This window comes from Silurus aristotelis (genome assembly GCF_946808225.1).
Source record: "Silurus aristotelis genome assembly, chromosome: 12".
Lineage (NCBI taxonomy): Eukaryota > Metazoa > Chordata > Actinopteri > Siluriformes > Siluridae > Silurus > Silurus aristotelis.
The window spans coordinates 23,161,231-23,184,005 of record NC_139585.1 but is presented as its reverse complement, the minus strand read 5'-3'; the positions used below and the strand labels follow the sequence as shown (position 1 = coordinate 23,184,005).

The following is a 22,775-nucleotide window of genomic DNA, read 5'->3' as shown; positions in this document are numbered from 1 at the left end:
TCATAAAGAGGAAGATGCGACAAAGAAGAACTAAGACAGTTGAGCAACTAGAAGCCTGTATTGGACAAGAATAGGACAACATTCCTATTCCTAAACTTGAGCCACTTGTCTCCTCAGTCCCCAGACATTTGCAGACTGTTATAAAAAGAAGAGGGGATGCCACACGGTGGTAAACATGGCCTTGTCCCAACTTTTTTGAGATGTGTTGATGCCATGAAATTTAAAATCAACGTATTTTTCCCTTAAAATTATAAATCGTCTTAGTTTAAACATTTGATTTGTCATCTATGTTGTTCATTTTTCATCATTTCATTTCATCTTCTCCTGCTTATCCGTAATTCGGGTCGCGGGGGCAGCAGTCTAAGCAGATTCCTTAGACTCTTCTCCGTGTCCAGGGATCGGGCTGTCAAGGCCCCCGCCTTCGACTGCTGCCCAATCCTCTCAGCACCAGTCCCTTACGGTCCCTCCTGCAGGTGGTGAGCCCACGGGAAGGCGGCCCCACGTCGCTCCGACGTCACGGTCCTTGGTTTATTTTTCTCGTAAGGGTCCCCTGGAGCATAGAGGGTTAAGGGCCTTGCTCAAGGGCCCAAGAGTGGCATCTATGTTGTATTCTGAACAAAATATTGAAATTTCGAAACTTCCACATCATTGCATTCTGTTTTTATTCACAATTTGTTCAGCGTCCCAACTTTTTTGGAATAGAGTTTGTAGAAAAAGTGCATTATGAGTGTTTTTAGCTAAAATGTAGGCAATCTTTCTTTTGGGCACAAAGATTGAGGTTTATATAAGAGAGAATCTGACATTATGGCATTGTTTATACAGTAATGCAACAGTTCAGTGTAAGTTATCTGATCTGGCCTGAAGAAGAGGGAAGGTGTTTCCTTTAATCTGATGCCATGAGTCATTGCTGGCCAATTTGTTACAGGATATCACGTGATCCAGACAGCTACAGTACTCTGTCCCTGAATAGGGGGCCTAAATAGGGGACTTGGATGGATTAGTGCTAACATGTAAAATACTGATTCTGGTTCAAATATAACCTTATATAAGTTTCCTCTGGATTAAGTTAACGCGGATCAGGAAGTTCAGGAAAGGTTCATGTATGTATATATATGAGGGTGTATACAGAAAAATATCAGACTAGAAGTGAAGTGAGTCAGGGAAGTGTTCCGGGAAATAACTGTGTGTGTGTGTGTGTGTGTGTGTGTGTTCGGTTTCAGACTCACCCACAGCTGTCTACCCTCTTATACAATTACGTCATCACACCCAGGGGGCGTGGCCTGCACCAAACGCGTGTTTAGAGTCTTTCATATTCTCGTCTCAAACAATAAACTATGCTCCTTTATGAACCTGAAAAGTCATGCGTTATATCGCTGTCATCCTTTGCTTTTTGTATGACTGGGGTAAGTGAATCATTTTTATTCTTAGGGGGGAAAATGAATAGGAAAAACACGTGACAGCAAGGATCTCGAATACACTTTTATTCTGTATTCTGTATACTTTTATATTAAAACCTCACGTTTATCTTGATTGTGCTTTCATAATAATTAAAAGCAAATCAATAAATAGAAACCATGACTTTATGATCTGCTCAATTACTGCAGGTTTATTTTCAGCTTCTTATACTACAATAATAAACAATCCAGTTTACTGTACTAATACAGCTAATACTAATACAAATGACTTCTAATGAGAGGCATTAAGTTAGTTCTTGTTTTTCAAAAGTTTTCCCAAATTGTTTTCTTCTCATTATATGGCATGGTGGGCCAAATATTCAAAGTCACCAGATTGGGCATTTGTGATCAAGACTGAGATGTTTTAGTTTAAAATATGATCATTGTCCAGGATGTTGGTTTAGGGTTAGGACTTTGTTTTAACATCAGTATGAGAAAAGCTTTTGAGTCATTTTTTTGGTGTTGATTTGACTTATGCACATGTAAGAACTATATATATAAGCTTGTCTTACGTGTTTATGTGATTGTTAGATTGATTATATATTTGTTTATTAATTTGTTTGGCATCGATCTATCTAGATAGTCAAGTCAAGTCAAGTTTATTTCTATAGCGCTTTTCACAACAGACATTGTCTCAAAGCAGCTTTACAGAAATCAACAGTGAAGGTGAATGGTGTGCATTTATCCCTGATGAGCAGCAATGGCGACTGTGGCAAGGAAAAACTCCCTTAGATGTTATGAGGAAAAAACTTTGAGAGGAACCAGACTCAAAAGGGGAACCCATCCTCATTTGGGTGACAATCCTCATTTGGATAGCTAGCAATCTAGTAATCTATCTATGCATTTCAAGTCGTCTAACCCCAAAGGACTCAATATTGCAATATATTTAATTCAATTAATTTTAATATGTATAGCAGTTTGAACAATGAACAATGATAGAATGACTAAGAATGTTCTTTATAAGTGTAAGTTTGTCCCTAATGAACAAGCCAGTGGCAACTTTGGTGAGGAAAAACTCCCCGAGATGGCATAAGGAATAAACCTTGAGAGGAACTAGACTCAAGAGGGAACCCATCCTCATCTGGGTGGCACCAAATATAAATTTATTTATTATAACTAAACGATGTTGAGGTGTGCAGTGATGGTGATCAGATGCAATCTGTAGTCCTGTGTCAATGTAGAAGACTGTTGACATAAAGTACAGTCCAAATCCAAATTTCATGGATCCCCAGGCCATTGATAAGTAACCGTCCCCTGCTGCACAGAGTGGCCTCCAATTGAAGAGAACACCATCCTAGGCAGGCCAGGATGAAGTGGGCAGATCCGAGGAAAGGCGAGGGGCTGGTCACTGGTACCTCAAGAGCATGTTTAACTCGACCGATAGAGAAAGACAGAGAAAAGAGGGGTGATAGGCAGAAAAAAGATATGGATTATTAAGTATCCTTATTGTTGTATAAAATTTAAGGACACTGTTCAGGAGAGTACTTTCTATGGCGGCATAACTAAAAGGGAGAGCTAGAAGGTAACACAGACATGAGAGATCTCTGGGATAAAAGATGTCTCTGTTCTATAACTGTTAGGCTTTATATGAGAAAGAGCTACCCCCTGCTGTGGTCTTCATTATTTGAGGTACCAACAAATAGCCTGCACCTTTTGATCTAAGTAGGCATGGAGGATAGTCATGAGGATTCTCCACTCAAAAGCTGCAGCACAAGACTGTTAAGTGCTTTATAGGTCAGTAGTAATATTTTATAATCAATGCGAGATTTAATTGAAAGCCAGTGTAGACTGATTCAAGCAGGGGTGATGTGATCATATTTTTTAGATCTTGTAAGGACTCTTGCTGCTGCATTCTGGACTAACTGAAGCTTTTTTATGCACTTATTCGAACACCCAAACATTAAAGCGTCACAGTATTTTAATCTAGATGTAACAAAGCATGAAATAGTTTTTCTTCATCCTGTAACGTCATCATATTTCTAATTTTAGCAATATTTCTAAGGGGAAAGAAGTCTATTCTGGTAATGTTATTCACACGAGCCTCAAAAAAAAGACCAGGGTCAATAATCACAGCACTCCTCTTACAATCTTTGACTCCTGCACACACTGAGATAGAAAGACTCTCCAGAGATGCTACATATTCGGAAAGTTTACTTCCAGCTGCATGCGTTCGTAGTAAAATTACTTCCGTCTTATCTGAGTTGAGCAGAAGGATGTTATCGAGCCTCCACTGTCTAATGTCCTTTACACAGTCCTCAATATTGTTTAGATGATCTCTTTTAATATACAACTGTGTTGTTTTTTTATTATATATGATGCACTTCCACATGTTGTGTTGTGTATTTGTACTTTATATAGTCTAGTGTACTGTGCTAATGCATTATAATGTTACGACATGCTTCTGATGAAACATTTCATTTCAAAGAATGAATGAGAATGAGGAATGGTAATGCAACTGACTTACAAGTTCCGACTTGACTCAATGCGTTAAAGATGATTTATTAAAATACAGAAGGTCAAAATAATGGACAAAAGCAAAACTGTGTCATTCTTAATCTTTAAAAAAATTTTTTTTTAAATGTTGTGTTTCTGTTAACAGGAAGCTTTACTGAGATCCCTTCAATGAGTCATGTGAAACGGTATGATGTGGTGAGACTGCAGCGACTTCATGAGAACAGTGTCAATGAACAGGTTACTAAATTACTCATGGTTTTCGGTGGAATTGGGGTTCGGAGATTTTTTGTAAAAAAGCTGTCACGTCTGCTGTTAAACCTGTCATATGCAGTTCAGATTCTTATAGTTGTTACTGTAAGCATCCTGAAACTATAAATGTCATACACATATCAATAAATGCTTTTTCTCCTAGAATTTGGAATCGAACAAACATGAAAAGTATCCTGAGAAACTTCTGTATGAGCTGTTCTTTAATGGAAATAACCATACAGTTCACTTGCAAAAGAATAGGTATTTTTTTATTATTATTATTAATATAATCATTAATGAAATGAGTTAATTATAAGTCGCTCTGGATAAAGGCATCTGCCAAAATGCCATAAATATAAATGTAAATACTTTTTATATACATAGGCTTTTATATATATATATATATATCTTGAAACTACTAATCGATTATTGTTGTAGATGAACAAGCTAAACATAAATTGATTAAATTATATTAATAACTAGGCCAATTTATACAAAAAAAATTATTAATATAATTTCTATAAATTCATAGACTTCTCATTGGACATAACTACACCGAAATACATTATGAAGCAGATGGATCAACTCGGATGACATCTCCAAAGCTTGAGGTGAATCTACTTCTTTATTTTATTGAACTAAATTCCGAACACGTTAAGGCATGTTAATGCTATTATTCAATACCTTCAAATGAATAAAAATTTTTTAATACTATACTGATTCTATATTTATTATTTTTGTTAAGATGGGATTATTTCTATTTTGCAGGACCACTGTTATTATCATGGACATATAGACGGAATGGAGGATTCGTCAGTAAGTGTTGGAATCTGCTCTGGCATGAGGTAATGCCCAGTCTTATATCCAGCAGAGGAGAAGCGGAATGTTTATGTTTATAGACATAAATATGTCGTATGACTATTTAGTGTGTGTAATTTTCTTTGCTCTGTAGAGGTTTTGTGAGGGCTGAAAAGTACATGTACCTGATCGAGCCCCTGAGTGACAACATTGATGGAGACCACGCCTTCTACAAGCAGGAATACCTGCGGAGGAAGAGGAGTGCTAATGGAGACTCCGGTGTAGCTATTTATGACCCGGAGCGCACAGTGGCAGCCCTCTTTAAACGCAGCAGCTGGGTATGTGCCACTAAAATTACTCCTGTCATCATCCGGATTGCATTATATGCAAAAATACTGTTACTACCAGCTTTTTCTCATTGTTTTTTTTTTTTAGAAGGGCAGAACGGCATTTCAGACCCAGAGATACGTCGAGCTGTTTCTAGTGGTTGACAATACCGAAGTAAGAACTTTATTTCGACACATAAACAAACATAAAGGCTCACTTCTTCTTTGACATGTGCCATAAGTCACAAGTGATGGTTTATGTTTCTCTCTTGCAGTACAGAAGATTTAGGTCAAATGACGAGATACTAAGGGCAAGGATGTTGGAAGCTATAAATCATGTTGATAAGGTATTTTCTTTCTGACGATATCTGATATAAAGGGTGTAACTCAGTGCCACTGTCGCTTACTTTCTGTATCTGTTTGGACTTTTAGATATTTGTATGTGTATTTGGATGTTTGCTTAAAATAGTCAGTTAAAGAACACGATTCCTGGACTTCCTTAACCTCAGTTATTGTTAAGTCACTGGCGTGTGCTATAGCCGCAACTACAATGTTTATTTTTTAGTGATTCGGTGATCTGTCGTGATATGGCTTCGTTTCGACTAAAAATAAAATTAATTCTGCATTTCCTGTACAACTTTTCCCACTTGCACCCTTTAAGCATGCACTGGCACATGCGAGTTTTCTATGCGTCCTGGTGAATCCTGGTCTCGATATACTACCATCTAGTCTCAACCAGATGTAAAGAAACCAACAAACAAAATACAATGCAGCATAAGAATTGATGAATGCAAATGCAGGTAAACAGTATTTATACAATGAAAGCAAACAAATCTAGAACAGGTAGAGCACACAGAAACAATTCGAGCGATCTAAAAAGAGAATAAAGCTGAATAGGCAAGAAATATGAATGATGTTAATTAACATTATAGTGTTGTTCTGATGCTGTACACTTTCCTTTATTAGTGACATGCAAGATTTATCTGCACAATTCATCAATTCAAGACACATTTACACAAAACATTTAAGCTCGACAGATTCTGACAACCGGTTTAACTATTTTGCATTCAATGACTTATGCAATGAACTGTTTTGGGGGTTGAGACCATTCAGGTGAGGAACAGTAAAGTGTATTTTGATCAACATGTACATACACAACTGATAATGTAGGAAACAGCAGACAATTGTACACATATCTGCTCAATGGGAAATGCTTTTATGAGGTGGAGGTTGAACAAGTAATTTAGAGAATTTCATTTCTGATCGAAGAAAAACTGTATTATCTCTATTATATATATTTTAAATGGATTATTTGTCCAATCCAAATAACGTGTTAATATTCCTAATGTAAAAGCAAGTTTAAATCCTGCATGATATTTGTTAAATATCTCTATATCTCATAGCTAAGCTTATATCCCCTTTTATTATTCATAGTTCTATCGTCCGCACAATATCCGTGTGCTGCTGGTGGGTCTGGAGGTGTGGAATGTGGAGGATCAGATCGTGGTTAGTGCGAGTGATAATATCACTCTCACCAGATTTATAGAATGGCGCCAGAAGGACCTGCTCAGCAGAGTCAAGCACGATAACGCACAATTAGTAACGTGAGTATTACACCCGGGAGTCTGGACCACAAATCGTTGTCACACGTGAAGTTTATTGCAGTGTTTTCACCGTCTCTCTATCGTTGTTTGTCTCCTGTTTGATGCAGTGGAGCAGATTTTTTGGGGAGCACAGTGGGGTTGGCGAACAAATTTGCAATGTGCACTAAAGCCTCTGGAGGTGTTAATCAGGTAACCTCAGGCCTGTATTGCATAAATAAGTAAACATATTGGCAGAAATGCTTTTAAAAGGTGTTATATAGGGGAAAAAACAACTATATTATAGGAACATTTTTATATGTTTATTACTCAGGATCATAGCACGAGTCCATTGGGCTTGGCTGCAACCATTGCACATGAGATGGGACACAACATGGGTATGTCCCATGATGTACAGGGCTGCACTTGTGGCCTTTCTGACTGCATCATGACTGAAGTTGTAAAGTAAGATCTTTCATTCGTGCAAATTATTTATAATGAACAGGGTAAAATAAATGAGGGCATACAGTGTTGCAGTTCCTCTAAATGTGTACGTTTTTTGCATTTCACAAAACGAACCTGTGCTGTTTACCACAGCTCAGCTGCCGCAGTGTTCCCGGAGCTGTTCAGCGATTGCAGTCTGGAAGATCTCAGGATATTTTTGGAGAATGCTAACCCTGGGTGCCTACTGGACCGCCCCAGCTCAGACAGGCTTTATGGTGGACCCGTCTGCGGTAACGCTCTCCTCGACCCTGGGGAGGACTGTGATTGTGGGACAGTAGATGTGAGCGCTCTCTTATTTTTCTTTCCACTGTAAATAATTTGCTGCAGGGTCTGTTGATTCAGGCCGTTCGTGAAATGTTGTGAATTCTTGCTCAGGTTTTGTATATACACTGCATTCTTGCGGCAAGAACGTAATGATGTCTCATTCTGTGTAATGTCCTGTTGCGCTTGCAGGAGTGTAACAGCCCATGCTGCAATGCCAAAACCTGCAAGTTCACAAACGGATCTCGGTGTGCGCATGGAGAGTGCTGTGAAAACTGCCAGGTAGGGTGCCATCCCGCGTGATTAGCCAGAACAAGAGATCGACCGATAGTGGATTTCTACAGAAACTGTTTGCGAGGATCGTACTTGCCAATAACTGATTAATTACCGGATTAAACGAACATAACACTCCATGTAAAATAGTACTGAACTTTATTAAAAAAAAAAAAATAAGTACTGAATCATGAAAATGTGCGAAATAAAAAAAATAGGAATTTATCCATTGATAAATATATTATAGAATTAATAAATTATAAATAAGAAATATAATATCGGGCTCTTCTTGCAAGTTTCATGTGTAAAGACAAACAGCACATGACATCAGTGATTTCGCCACTAGAGGCCACTCTTTTAATGACAGCGTACCGTAAGCCGGAAAAACTATTGCGGATTTTTGCTAATTAATCGGCAAAACCGATTAATCGGTCAACCTCTAACCACAACCATTTCATTGAGATAAAAATGGCTGTCCTCTGCAGTTGCAATTTTGTAACAAATATTTAAAGCATTGTTTCAATATTAAAAGCAATATTTAAATCATTGTTTCAGCCAACATTTCTTTTTTCATCTATAATTTCCACAACAAATAAAATCATCTTTATACCCCAGGGGGAACACAGGACACGGTTAAAGGCAACATCAGAGAGCCACTATACTGAGAGCGAATGCTAAAGGTTTTCAAGAAGTACAAACTGTTTGTAATGTAGATTAAGAAATCATGTTCCTATTTAATAATAAAGGGTGTCAATAATTATGGAAATCATTATGTAGTTTTACATGACCAATTTTCGAACTATTTATGTTCGAGCTTACTGTGATGTTTTTCATCAAATAGAGTAGAGGAAAGCAGAATTAAACTGGAGGCATTGCACAGGAAATGTTTAGTGTTCAGTATTGCATCATAAGTCTTATCAAAGTATCAAGTTCTGGCATTTCTCAAGGCCATAATAAAACAAGAAGCACCAGGGTGGGACAAGTATTAGTAAGACTTATAGATGTAACACAGATGCATATTTATCAGTTAAATTCTTTTTTTTTTAAATGAGTAATAATCAACAAAATAACTTCATAGACAAAAAGTAGTGTACAATTGTAGAGATGATCTTTGCTGCTATTTTAATAATACAGTATATAACCTGCTGTTTTTTTTCTTTCCAGATAAAACAAGCTGGCAGTCTTTGTCGGGCCGTAGTGAATGAGTGCGATCTGGAAGAATATTGCACAGGAATGTCGGAAAAGTGTCCGGAGGACAGCTTTAAAATGAATGGGATACCTTGCAGTTATGGAGACAGTTACTGCTACAATGGTCAATGTCCGACTCATCTCCAACACTGCAAGAGACTGTGGGGAAAAGGTACCTGTGCAAAAACGATGTTTTTTTTCCCCCGAATTTGGTCACCTTCCAATTCACACCCATCGGCCAGCTCTCCTCTTGGCTTTCTTTTGGCAGTCTTGCCAACCAGAGAGCACATTCTCCGTTGACTCCTGGTCATGGATAATTGATAATGTATGGATGATGATACAGTAACGGTATTTTGGTTAGGGTCACTTTGCTGTCTCATCACTTGACTCATCCATCGTCCAATCTTCAGTTCAGGTTACTGACTTTATAAGGTTCTGTATGTTCTTTATGTATCAGCCTGGGTCACCACTGGGTTTTCCAGGTTCCTCCTATTATAATATGCAATTATCATATTAATATGTAAGTATTTAGTGCAGAATCCAAAGTTACAATTATTTGTTTTTCATTAAAAAAAAACATTTCTTTTCACAGATGCCACAGTGGGTGCAAGTGTGTGCTTTAAAAGGAATACATTCGGGAAAAATGATTCCCATTGTGGAAGGAGCAAATATGGCTACAGGAGGTGTGCAACACAGTAGGTCATAACTTTATTAGCCTCAGTTTCTACCAGGTCGCAAGGCATTCTGGGGAAAAATGTCTATAGATTTGACGCTGAATGTAGGGGTGTGAGAAAATATTGATACACCTGAGTATCGCGATATTTAGTTTGGCGATACTGCATCGATTCTCAAAAACACAATAATGATATATATTTTTTGAAAAAAGATTTATGTCAGTTGTTTCGTTTTAAGTTTATATCCCGACCTCTAGATAAATAGCAGTCTTTATCTCTAAACTTATACGGTAACAGGAAATACTAGCATAATGGTACACCACTAATTTTAGCATTCAGTAAGTGCAGCCTTTAAGGCACAAATTACGCTTCGTCTGGTTAAAAGTGCATCCACAAACACCACATGTTGTTCCTAAGCTGTTTAATTTCATTTGAACATTTTCCCACCTGACAGATATAAACAAAATTTCAATCGGATCAAGTCAGTCAACGCAAATCAGTTTCAAATCAATCAATTAATGCAAATCGACCAAATTGAATGGTGTTCTGGTTTAAAGTTTTTTTTTTTGCTAAGGTTTGTTCTTAATGACGGCTTTCCTAAAATCATATCCTATTCCTAAAATAAGAAACACCCCAGTATATCTCCTTACTTACAGTATCGCAGTGATCACAACATATCGTATCTCAGGCCCTGTTTTGTGATGCGCATCATATCGTCAGTGTCTTCCCGACACACAACCCTAGCTGTATGATTTATTGTGCCCTTAAAGAGCGGCTATCCAAATATATATGGTGCAATTTCAGAGAATCTCATTTCCACATTTGTAGTAGATTTAGCTAGTTTTTTATATGAGTGTTCCACAAGCATCCCTCAAAGGTTTCTTTAGTGGAGGAGAAGACAAAAGCAAGCGATGGTGATATCAGAGAGACATATACTGATATGAGAAAGGGAAAAAAGCATCAATAAATTTGTCAGCAGCAAAAATATGAGGACTTACATATCTAACATATTGGGTAGTCTCTCCATGGGCAGTTCACATGCTCTAGCCGTCATATGTGTAATACAGTGTACAGTACATCGATTAATGAATCAATGAAGCCCTCATAATTGCTCCCAGCATTGACAGACAAACCACTGGATTATTTCTAACAAACCGGACAACAGCAGCTATTGTAAGCCTCCACGTCTACAAACGTAGCATCACTGAGAGCACCATACTTGGTGATGTGTGACAAAAGATTAAAGACCCCTGCCTTAGGTTAGCACTCCTTCTGTCCGATATAGCTGAAAGTATTGCTCCTAGGGTTAGAAACAATTGCTTTTCGGTATATCTTTAGTATCCAAATTGTAATTTTCACTGAACATGTGTAGCCTTTTAGGACATTTTGATGGATGTAATTTCGATCCAAAATCCATCTAACAATGTATTGTTGTCGTATAATCTGACATGGAGGACACGTGACTTCAGCCGACTTTTTATTGGGAACATCTCAAACTATGTGGCAGGTAATAATCTTAAAAGACAGTAGTGATCTCACAGTCAGAAAACCTGCTTATATATTTTGACACCTGTAGATAAAGCTCTTTCTGCAGACCGTGTGTGTTTTTACACACATTCTCAGCTTTCCTGTGTTTTCTGTTGAGATGAGATTATGTCGATATGGAGCGAGGTCAACAAATGTGGCTGCTAAATCGCTTATTTACACCAGATATACAGACAGATGTAGTTTTGTCTGTAATAAATTGAATGAAATAGGGAAAAAATGGTAGTTACAAACAATGTTGGTGACTTATAGTGGCATCACGATTGATTATTTTTTTCAACACTGAAGGTAAACATATTAAAAATCAAGAAATTTCAAGAGCATTTTATTTGTAGTTGAGATGTAGGCGGTTAAAAGATAGATATAAGTTTAGACAATCCTGTAGTATATATATATATATATATATATGAGGTGTTCATGGACGCTAATGTGGCGGTACTACACGCAGTAATAAGTGGCTTGTGTGTCATATTACTGAGGCGGTGCACAAGTCGCAGATAAGTCCAGAGACCCTTAATCAAGATGGCAGTGTTGGTGCATATGCATGGAACAGGTAATAAAGTGTCTTGTGAATGAGGGTGTACAACCCGCGGATATCTACAGAAGTCTTTAAGCACAGTACGGTGATGAGACGCTCCACCGTCGTATGTCCATCAGTGGCTATCCCAGTCATGGTGGTTCCCTGATGATGAAGTGAAGAAGGCTGTCCTAGGATGGTTCAGACATACAAATCTTTTTATCCAGAATCTTTCCAGACATTAGTTAAAACGCTTAAGAGATAAATGTAGAAATGTAGCGGGGGAGTATGTCAAAATTAAATGCAGTTTACAGTCTTTGATATTGCTCTTTTATTTTAAAGATATAAAAGTCCCAGTTTAACTTAAATGGTCCACATAATAAATAAGTGTCCAGATTTAATGTTTTTTCCAGGTTATAAAAAAATACAATTAAAAAATGATATGAAGAAGTTTCTTTGTGATTAATACGTTTTGTTTTTTTTCTTCCTCACAGAGACATCTACTGTGGAAGTATATTTTGCACTGGGGGTAACAAGTTTCCCATTACTGGTCTAAAAGCTCAGTTGTTGACGAATACTGGAGAAATATGCAACATTGTCGGGGAGCGATCGGAGAAAGAGAACCTAAGCATGGTACCTACGGGAACAAAGTGTGGCCCGAACAAAGTAAGAAAGCCGGAATGTTGGGTTTGTGCAACCTTCGGCTCTGTCCGGCTTCACATTTATAATTGTTTTGGTCCCAGGTCTGCTTCGACAACATGTGCCAGGATGTGAAAGTGTACGACGTGAGCGTAGACTGCTCAGGGAAATGTCACGGACATGGGGTGAGAGTCTTAATGCGATTGCAGAGGCGTCATGACGAGAGCAGAATGTGATTATAGGGTTAAACAGAATTCCCATAATACCCTGTGTGTCCTGGTAGGTTTGTGATCATCGAAAACGATGTCAGTGTGAGCCTGGATGGGCTCCGCCATACTGCGATGTGAAATACGCAGATGTTCCTGCTGGTAAGGAAATACAGGATTTATTTACTGTATTTTTCGGACTATAAGCCGCTACTTTTTTCCCACGTTTTGAACCCCGCGGCATAAACAACGAAGCGGCTAATTTATGGATTTTTCCTGGGTTTTTCCCGGTTTCACAAACTTTAAGCCAAAAAACTGAACGACGTAACATTAGACCAATAAAATTTCCGAACGGAAACGAAAAAATGCACTTTACCTGTGTTCTGAGCTGCACGGCATTGGGAGAAAAGCTTTTTAAACGCACGACGATGCCAAAAGAAAAACTCCCGAGATAAATAGTTGTGAAAGGAAGGAGGAAGACAGTGAACAATTACTTTCTTGGTCGGCTACTGTTTAGATACAAGCCGTTGTAACGCGTTGTATCAGGGTCAAGGGAGAGCTCGCTAACTCCAGTTGCAACAGAAATCATCTGTTCCAATCCGGGTGCTTTTTTATTCTTCTTGGCAACAGCGTTACGGGTTAGTCAAAGAAACTTAGAAATGAGCATCAGAAAATAATAAGGACATATTCCTCGGCCTTGCACACATGCAGTAATACCGGAAAAAATGCGGCAGCAGGCTATTCCCAAAATGCCGCCCTGCTCTTAAAGGAGCCACAACATATTTCAGCCGTTACATCGTGTAACAGGCACTTTTTTTGTTAAAGACTGTGTAAAGTTCATTAGTTTCAGTGTAGACACTTGCGGCTTATAGACAGGTGCGGCTTATTTATGTTCAAAATAAAAATCTTTGTCAAATTCAGTGGGTGCGCTTATATATAGGTGCGCTTTATAGTCCGGAAATTACGGTATACTTATGCAGTGTCACTGGTTTGGTTACTAGTTTCTTTTGCACATAATAATATCTAGCTGATCGCTGTGTGTTTGGTCTGCAGCAAAAAACACAACAATCCTCATCGTCTTAGTTGCAGCTGGAGTTCTGTTGGTTTTGGCAGCAGGATTTGGGAGTTGGATTTACTGTAAAAAGAGAAAGGATACTGGCTCGAGGCGAAAACCGTGAGTCAGCAAGCGTTTGCTTTTTGTCCTCCCCATGTGTGTAATTAACACACTACGCATTTATGTAATTATTTTCGGTTTATAGAAAAGCTGACCCAGAGTTTGTAAAAAATCGCCCCAACATCAGCGAGCCTACATTAATAAGTTCGACCGCCACCAAGCCTAACTTCTCACACACATGCACCCCGACAAGGACGGCTCCCCAGGTGAGTTCTCGCTCATTCGGTTTGCAGCAGCACGCAGTTATACAACGCAGTCTGCGAAATAGCAGATGTGCTCTCTGATGCCATATTTAACAATTCATTTGTACATGTTGACTTTTGCAGCCCCCGCTTAAGAACATGGCCCAACAGCCACCTTATACAGCCCCATCCATTTCTTTACCCATTGAGATGAAGCCACTACCTCCCTCTAAGCCTCCACGTCCTGCTGGCACCAAACAGGTGAGGAACCACATGTTGCGCTATAGTGAACATACACATGAGTACACCTTTTCTTAGCTTTACTAAACCTTTACCTGCCTGTGCACCCAGACACTTTTAATTCTTTACAAAACACATTCTAAGGAATCCTGATTAGGATCCAAACCAGCTTAGGACTCTCAAAAAGAAAATGTTTGCCCTTTGGCCCAGAGTTTCTGATTCCGAATCTGAGGACCTCAATTGAGCCAAGAGAGCAAAAAAAAAATAGTCTTGTTTCCTAAGTGAAAGAGGCGGCATATTTTCTTCTGTGGATCACAGTGAATTCTGACATGTATCAGGAAGAGAATAGATAGCACTTTACTTCAAGGGCTATCAACTATAAGTGCTTTACTTCACTTATGATTATTATGATGCAGCTAAGAGCAGCAGTTGATGAAATGAAGATCAACCGTATCAACTTTCAGTTTTCCCAGTTGCAAGTTTTCATATGATGGGGAGAGCTGTTTAGTTGCTGGCTAAAATAAACCAGACAGAAACCGCCAAATGTCATGCACCTGTGGCTTAATCTATGATTTCGCATTATGCTTAAAGGTCCTTAATAGTGCATTCTGCTCTGTCATGTTAAGTGTAGAGGTTGACCGATACTGGGTAAAAAAAACAAAACCAAAAAAACCCCATAACACTCCATGTAAAATAGTACTGAACTTTATTACAAAAAAAAAGAAATGTGTGCAATAAAATGTGCTAAATGAAATAAATATGAATATATTTATATAATATAGAATATATAAATATAGCGCTCTCTGTGCAGCGCGCAGTCTCACATGTAAAAACAAACAGCACTAGCGATTCGACTCTTGAGGCCGCTCTCTGCCGCCCTCTAGCACACGGACGCAAGCCGGAAAAACTAGCAATAAACTATCTGTGCTGATTAATCCGCAAAACTGATGAATCGGTCTACCTCTAGTAGGTGTAGAAATTAATTTAACTAGCTAAATATTGCAACGAAAACATTTATACAGGGAAGAAAATCAAGCAAACCTTTTCATGATAATTGAAGTTAAAGTAAAGAAATATGTTCACATTAATAGGGCACTTTTGATACATGAGCATTTGTTTCCCCCAAGTTTTTTCCCAATTTGGTCACCTGTGAATTCCCACCTATCAGCCAGCTTGACTCTGTCAAACGACAGCTACCTGGCTTCCTTTGGCTCTCAATATAAGCAATATCTACCTTCTACTGCACACATAAGCTAACAAGCACTCATGCGATACCAGTGTTAATGGTATTGGTTGGGAGGAGTGGCATAAGCTTTCCAGTCAGAGACCTGGGCCTTCCCTGACTGCCCATGACTAACAAATATATGCAATTTAGCTTTATAAACATGACATAAGTATCTAATATCCAATTGGACTTAAAGAGAAGAAATATGTTCAGGTAAATTAAAGGGGAAATCATGTTTTACAGCGAAATTACACACTAGCAACAAAAGAAATCACAATATGAATGTTTTTATTTAGTTTAGTGTATTATTTAGTTTCTGATTGGGGTTCATTTTTTTGTTACTGTACAAATTCAGGTGAACAGACCTCCTTGTCCTCCTTTGGCTCTAGAAAACAGCAAGAGGTAAGAACTCTATATCTATTTTACCATATGCACTGCTGAGGGAAATATTACAGTCTGGTTTTAAAATAATAAAAAATAATTGAGATTGTAATTGAAACTAATGTCATAATATATGAATTATAGTCTTTTCAAGTCTTTTAAATGCTTTGTATCATCCTTTGATCAGCAGAGTTCATCAGTGCTTTAAAATGATGAATTAAAAGCACTGTGTTTCACAGACTGGAAGAGAGGAAGTGAAAATTACCCAGAGGCCTCTGACTTCTCGAAGGAAATGACTATGAATCGTCATGCAGATTGATAATGGATTTTTTTGTCTGCTTTTTTCAGGTATATTCTGTGACTAATAAGACCGCAGTGGTGACACATCAGTGTGCAGTCATGTCCATTTTTGTGCTTGTTCTCTAATGCAGAGAGGAACATTAAGTTGAATTATGCTGGACGTAAGTTTTATTTAACTGAACTTGAAATTTTATGTATGTTACAAATACGCTTTTTTTAATGTATAATACCATTACATCCATCATTTATTTAATGCAAATCCTGCCTTTAAAGACCCAAACAAAATTTTGAGTATATATATATATATAGTGAGGAAAATAAGTATTTGAACTCCCTGCTATTTTGCAAGTTCTCCCACTTAGAAATCATGGAGGGGTCTGAAATTGTCATCGTAGGTGCATGTCCACTGTGAGAGACATAATCTAAAAAAAAAAAAATCCAGAAATCACAATATATGATTTTTAAACTATTTAGTTGTATGATACAGCTGCAAATAAGTATTTGAACACCTGAGAAAGTCAATGTTAATATTTGGTACAGTAGCTTTTGTTTGCAATTACAGAGGGCAAATGTTTCCTGTAGTTTTTCACCAGGTTTGCACACACTGCAGGGGGGATTTTGGACCACTCCTCCACACAGATCTTCTCTAGATCAGTCAGGTTTCTGGCCTGTCGCTGAGAAACACGGAGTTTGAGCTCCCTCCAAAGATTCTCTATTGAGTTTAGGTCTGGAGACTGGCTAGGCCACGCCAGAACCTTGATATGCTTCTTACAGAGCCACTCCTTGGTTATCCTGGCTGTGTGCTTCGGGTCATTGTCATGTTGGAAGACCCAGCCTCGACCCATCTTCAATGCACTAACTAAGGGAAGGAGGTTGTTCCCCAAAATGTCGCAATACATGGCCCCGGTCATCCTCTCCTTAATACAGTGCAGTCGCCATGTCCCATGTGCAGAAAAACACCCCCAAAGCATGATGCTACCACCCCCATGCTTCACAGTAGGGATGGTGTTCTTGGGATGGTACTCATCATTCTTCTTCCTCTAAACACGTTTAGTGGAATTATGACCCAAAAGTTCTATTTTGGTCTCATCTGACCACATGACTTTCTCCCATGACTCCTCTGGATCATCCAAATGGTCATTGGCAAACTTAAGACGTGCCTGGACATGTGCTGGTTTAAGCCGGGGAACCTTCCGTGCCATGCATGATTTCAAACCATGACGTCTTAGTGTATTACCAACAGTAACCTTGGAAACGGTGGTCCCAGCTCTTTTCAGGTCATTGACCAGCTCCTCCCGTGTAGTTCTGGGCTGATTTCTCACCTTCCTTAGGATCATTGAGACCCCACGAGGTGAGATCTTGCATGGAGCCCTAGTCCGAGGGAGATTGACAGTCATGTTTAGCTTCTTCCATTTTCTAATGATTGCTCCAACAGTGGACCTTTTTTCACCAAGCTGCTTGGCAATTTCCCCGTAGCCCTTTCCAGCCTTGTGGAGGTGTACAATTTTGTCTCTAGTGTCTTTGGACAGCTCTTTGGTCTTGGCCATGTTAGTAGTTGTATTCTTACTGATTGTATGGGGTGGACAGGTGTCTTTATGCAGCTAACGACCTCAAACAGGTGCATCTAATTTAGGATAATAAATGTAGTGGAGGTGGACATTTTAAAGGCAGACTAACAGGTCTTTGAGGGTCAGAATTTTAGCTGAAAGACAGGTGTTCAAATACTTATTTGCAGCTGTATCATACAAATAAATAGTTTAAAAATTATATATTGTGATTTCTGTATTTTTTTTTTAGATTATGTCTCTCACAGTGGACATGCACCTACGATGACAATTTCAGACCCCTCCATGATTTCTAAGTGGGAGAACTTGCAAAATAGCAGGGTGTTCAAATACTTATTTTCCTCACTGTATATATATATATATAACACAATTATATATACATATATATAACATAATTATGTATTATTTATATACTGCACTGAATGACACTGAATACATTTTTGTACAGAACTTTGGATTGAATATTTATACTGTGTAATAAATAAATTAATAAATAAATATATATATATATATATATATATATATATATATATATATATATATATATATATATATATATATAAAAGTACAATTTATTATGCTTAAAAAAGTTAGATACTGTGAATATTGTCTCTAATTTTTATAACATATTTTTGCTGTTTGTGTTTTTTATACATTAAAATTACATGTTTGAAGCTGTGTTTGAAAAGTGATTCTAAGGATTGAAATATTTTATTGCTAGTTTATTAAATTTTTAATCAATAGGATGAGGTAAAAATTACACTGTGAACAATTACACTAATTGTAAGGTATTTAATTTTGAGAGCATTTCATTTTCCAGGATTGTATTGCAAGATTAGACAATTACAGAAGCACATTAGTGTGGAAAACAACAAAAATCAGAGAAAACACGATGCATTTTGGGATACGCTAAGATTTTAAGTGGTTTCTCTTGTAAGAAAAGTGTAGATCATCCATGCCTTTTATTTAGGTGAGCATTTTAGTTAAACACAAACATCTTTAATTGTACATTCCGGGAAAAACTAACAGTTTACTAAAGCATCGCAATTTGCTTTTCTATGCACTGTAAATTTAAATTTACAGTTGAAATATATAATCCTCTAAAACTGGCATATTTGTCTTTATCCAAAATGACTTACTGTTGAGACTGAAACTCAAAGGCTTAAAGATTGAAGCACCATTTCTCTTAAAAAAATTTAACTGATTGACCAATAAATTATTTTTACAAGTGTTTAAATGTATAGGCTCTGCTGCCTGTAAATTTACTATAAAACAGCATTCATATGTCAGCCTTTTATAGAGACATTTGAGCACATAACGATTATAACTATTAAATACAGTGGTACCTTGACCTACGAGTGAATTAATGTACGAGTTTTCCGAGGTACGAGTCGTCACTCGATTTTTTGCTTTGTTACGCAAAGAAAAAATTGAGGTACGAGCTCGAGACGCGGCTGCTAGATGGCGAAGCGAACCTAGAAAGCGAAGACTGTGACGAAAACTATTATAAGCAAAGAAGAATAAGTAAAAAATGTAAAGTTTAGCGATACGTAGTGTACAGGAGTGATAGCAAAAAACGAGTCTTCCATCCTTCTCCGCCCATCTCCCTCCACCTCTGCCAGCGTCTTAATTAGCTCAAGTCGTCTCATCTCCAAGGTAAGTACACTGCGTAAAACCTTATTATATCTTTACATATTCTTTCTATTATGTTTTTATACAATATATGTAATTTAGAAATTTATTTTTCTAATTTAATAACATAAAACATAAAAACAGGGTCATTTTGAGGGTTGGAACGGATTAATGCCATTTTAAGTATTTTCAATATGGAAAATTGATTTGATGTGCGAGCAAGTTGAGATACGAGCTCGTCCACGGAACGAATTAAACTCATAGGTCAAGGTATCACAGTATTAATATTTGCTGTGAAATCCATGAAATAATTCAAGCTTGTCATATAATTTTTGGGAGAATCATGTGAGAACAACAAAGGTAGATGATCAATCAGCACAAGTGTGTGAGCATTTCATGCTATTGATATCTTTCTAAAAGACATGATATGGAAATAGGTATTGGGACACCTGACTTTTCCAGCCATATCTGCTTTTTCCCCAAATGTTTACCACAAACTTGGAGGCACACAATTGTGTAGGATGTCCTGAGATGCAGTCGAATAAAATGTTCCGGAATAGGAGACCCAAACCTGTTCCAGCATGGCAATGCCCCTGTGCCCAAAGCTAGCTTCCTGAAGATATGGTTTACATGCATTAGAGTGGAAGATCTCCTGCTATAGAGCTCTGAACCTCAACCCGACTGAACACCTTTGGGATCAATTGGAAAGCTGACTGCACCCCAGACCTCCTGACCTCACCTACATCCGTACCTGACTTTACTAACACCCTTGTGGATGAATGAGCTACAAATCTCCATAAACACAATCCACAAAATTTAGTGGAACTTCTTCTTGGAAGGGTGAAGGTTATTATAACAGCAAATTGGGACTGAATGTGGAAAACATATACAAACCGTATGGTCTCCACAAACTTTTTTTTTAACTAGTATCTTATTTGGGTATTTTAAAAAGTTTGTACAACCTGAGGCAGACTATTTTAACAGCTATACGGATGTAGACATAGCCGTATAATATTTTCTTTGTTTTCAGGTTTCTAAAGATAACAGACAATTGTCTTGTTTAACATGATTCATGCTGATTCAGATCCAATAACATGACTCAATGGGAAAAGATAGAAAACCTTAAAGGAACTCAAATACTGTGATACATGACAAGACTTGCCTGTGCGAAACTAGTCATTTTATGGTTGTATGTTTGACATTTTTTTCTTATTATTATTAATGATTAACACTAGAGCCTCAAGGAGAAAAGAATTCAATCATGCAGGCACTTGAAGCAGTCAAGCGGAAGATCAGAGCAGATGATAATGATAAAATATCAAATCCATTAGGAAATTCTATGTAATCATTTACAGTGTGGAGAAGAGTTTAGTGGAAAACTTGTATCAATTAGAGTTTATTTGATTAAGGTTTAAAGAAAATAACAAATATTTAAAAAGGGTAAAATAATCATAATAAATGCTGAACAGAACCGATTTAATGCACCTTTTTTACACTTCTGTGGAACGGTTGGGATAAGCACAAAAGCATTCTTACAAAAGACTGTTATATACAGTATCACTTCCACAATTATTATTAGGATAGTTAAAAAAAAAAAAAAAAAAAAAAAAAAAAAAAGATCATTATTATAAAATGATTTGATTATTAAAAAAAATGACTGCAAACCATTAAACAATGAGGGTAATGTTTAAAAACAATTTTAATACTTAATAAATGAGGCCACCAAAAAACCTTCAAAAACAATCACCTTATTAAGTTATTAACCTCGTGAAGAATTTGACAAATCTATTTTAAAAAGAGTAAAAAAAAAAAAAGATGAAAGATAAGATAAAATAAGATATACCTTTATTTGGACCACAGTGGGGAAATTTCTCTGTTACAGAAAAAGAAACGCAAATATATAACAGAATAGAGACATAATATAGTATACAGTATATACACAACACAATGTATAAATACAAATAAGAAAAAAAAACACTGGTAATTATTTACGCTAACAGACATATTGCACACAGATAATATTGCACTTTTTTTTTATTTCTGTTATTGCACATGTTGTTTAAGATACTCTGTTATTGTTATTATTGCAGTTAAACAGTAATAACAGTGTGTATTATGGTGACTGGTTACTGGAAGGATCTCCTGCTATAGAGCTCTGGTCTCAACCAACTAAACACCTTTGGGATGAATTGGAAAGCTGACTGCACACCAGACCTCCTGACCTCACCTACATCCGTACCTGACTTTACTAACACCCTTGTGGCTGAATGAGCTACAAATCTCCACAAACACAATCCACAAAATCTAGTGGAACTTCTTCTTGGAAGGGTGAAGGTTATTATAACAGAAAATTGGAACTGAATGTGGAAAACATATACAAATCTTATGGTGTCCACAAACTTTTTTCTATCTAGTCTCTGATTTGGGTATTTGAAATATTTTGTACAACCTGAGGCAAACTATTTTAACAGCTATACGGATGTAGACATAGCCGTATAATGTTTTCTTTGTTTTCAGGTTTCTAAAGATAACAGACAATTGTCTTGTTTAACATGATTCATGCTGATTCAGATCCAATAACATGACTCAATGGGAAAAGATAGAAAACCTTAAAGGAACTCAAATACTGTGATACATGACAAGACTTGCCTGTGCGAAACTAGTCATTTTATGGTTGTAGGTTTGATATATTTTTATATGCGGATGTGGCAATTCACACAAGAAAACGCATACAAATAAAAGACACAAATTGTAAAATGATTTGATTAGAAAATGTCTGCAACACATTAAACAATGAGGGTAATGTTTAAACTATTGTACCTTATTATGTTATTAACCTCGTAAAGAATTCAATACTATTTTAAAAAGTAGATTCTGTAGATTCTAAAAATTCATCACGAGACACTAGCCACGTTTACACTTTTTTTGTCACTCGCTTAAAATCGATTGGCATGAAAGATCCGGTGGACTGTTTACATGCGACGTTATCTGATCCGATATGGTGTTTACACGTGCGGGATAACATACACAAACTGTTTTACTGTGCTCTTGTGAACACCAAATTGATTTGTGACAACACGGTATTCGGAATCAGAATCATAAATAGCTTCATTAGCATGTTTACACACACAGTGAAATTGAATCCGCACAGATTACGAGTTTGTTTAAAACAACCCTAAAGCGACACTCATAATGAGCGGAATTGGGTTTTTGACGATCTCTTCTTCTGGGGCCATAAATCCCTCTACCAGTCCACACAAACCGGTGAATAACCGGTGACTCATGCAAAAGTTTCGTTTCCATTCCAGGTCGCTAAATTCCAGTAACACAACCCGCTCACATCAGTCTACGGACCTTCATCCACATCCTTCTGCTTTTCGGACGAGAGAGGGGAAGTATTGAGATGCT

At 37.3% G+C, this 22,775-nt stretch overlaps 1 protein-coding gene across 4 annotated transcripts; it reads left to right on the top strand.

Moving 5' to 3' along the window:
- Nucleotides 1-1,253: 1,253 nt before the first annotated feature.
- Nucleotides 1,254-16,460, top strand: adam8b (ADAM metallopeptidase domain 8b). 4 transcript variants are annotated; one of them, XM_083556950.1, is made up of 23 exons: nt 1,254-1,403; nt 4,054-4,145; nt 4,321-4,418; nt 4,690-4,768; nt 4,926-5,002; nt 5,110-5,293; nt 5,391-5,456; nt 5,557-5,628; nt 6,716-6,885; nt 6,993-7,074; nt 7,196-7,326; nt 7,459-7,645; nt 7,819-7,908; nt 9,064-9,259; nt 9,680-9,782; nt 12,318-12,489; nt 12,567-12,647; nt 12,746-12,830; nt 13,722-13,842; nt 13,928-14,048; nt 14,169-14,285; nt 15,845-15,891; nt 16,110-16,460. In XM_083556950.1, exons 1-23 carry the CDS (start codon nt 1,361-1,363, stop codon nt 16,126-16,128), a joined length of 2,433 nt encoding a protein of 810 aa, XP_083413076.1. In that variant the 5' UTR covers nt 1,254-1,360; the 3' UTR covers nt 16,129-16,460. The 4 variants fall into 4 exon arrangements, with proteins under 4 accessions (XP_083413076.1, XP_083413075.1, XP_083413074.1 ...); XM_083556949.1 differs by having other exon boundaries at nt 4,054-4,196; nt 9,680-9,770; XM_083556948.1 differs by having other exon boundaries at nt 4,054-4,196; nt 16,219-16,460.
- The last annotated feature ends 6,315 nt before the right edge of the window (nt 16,461-22,775 follow it).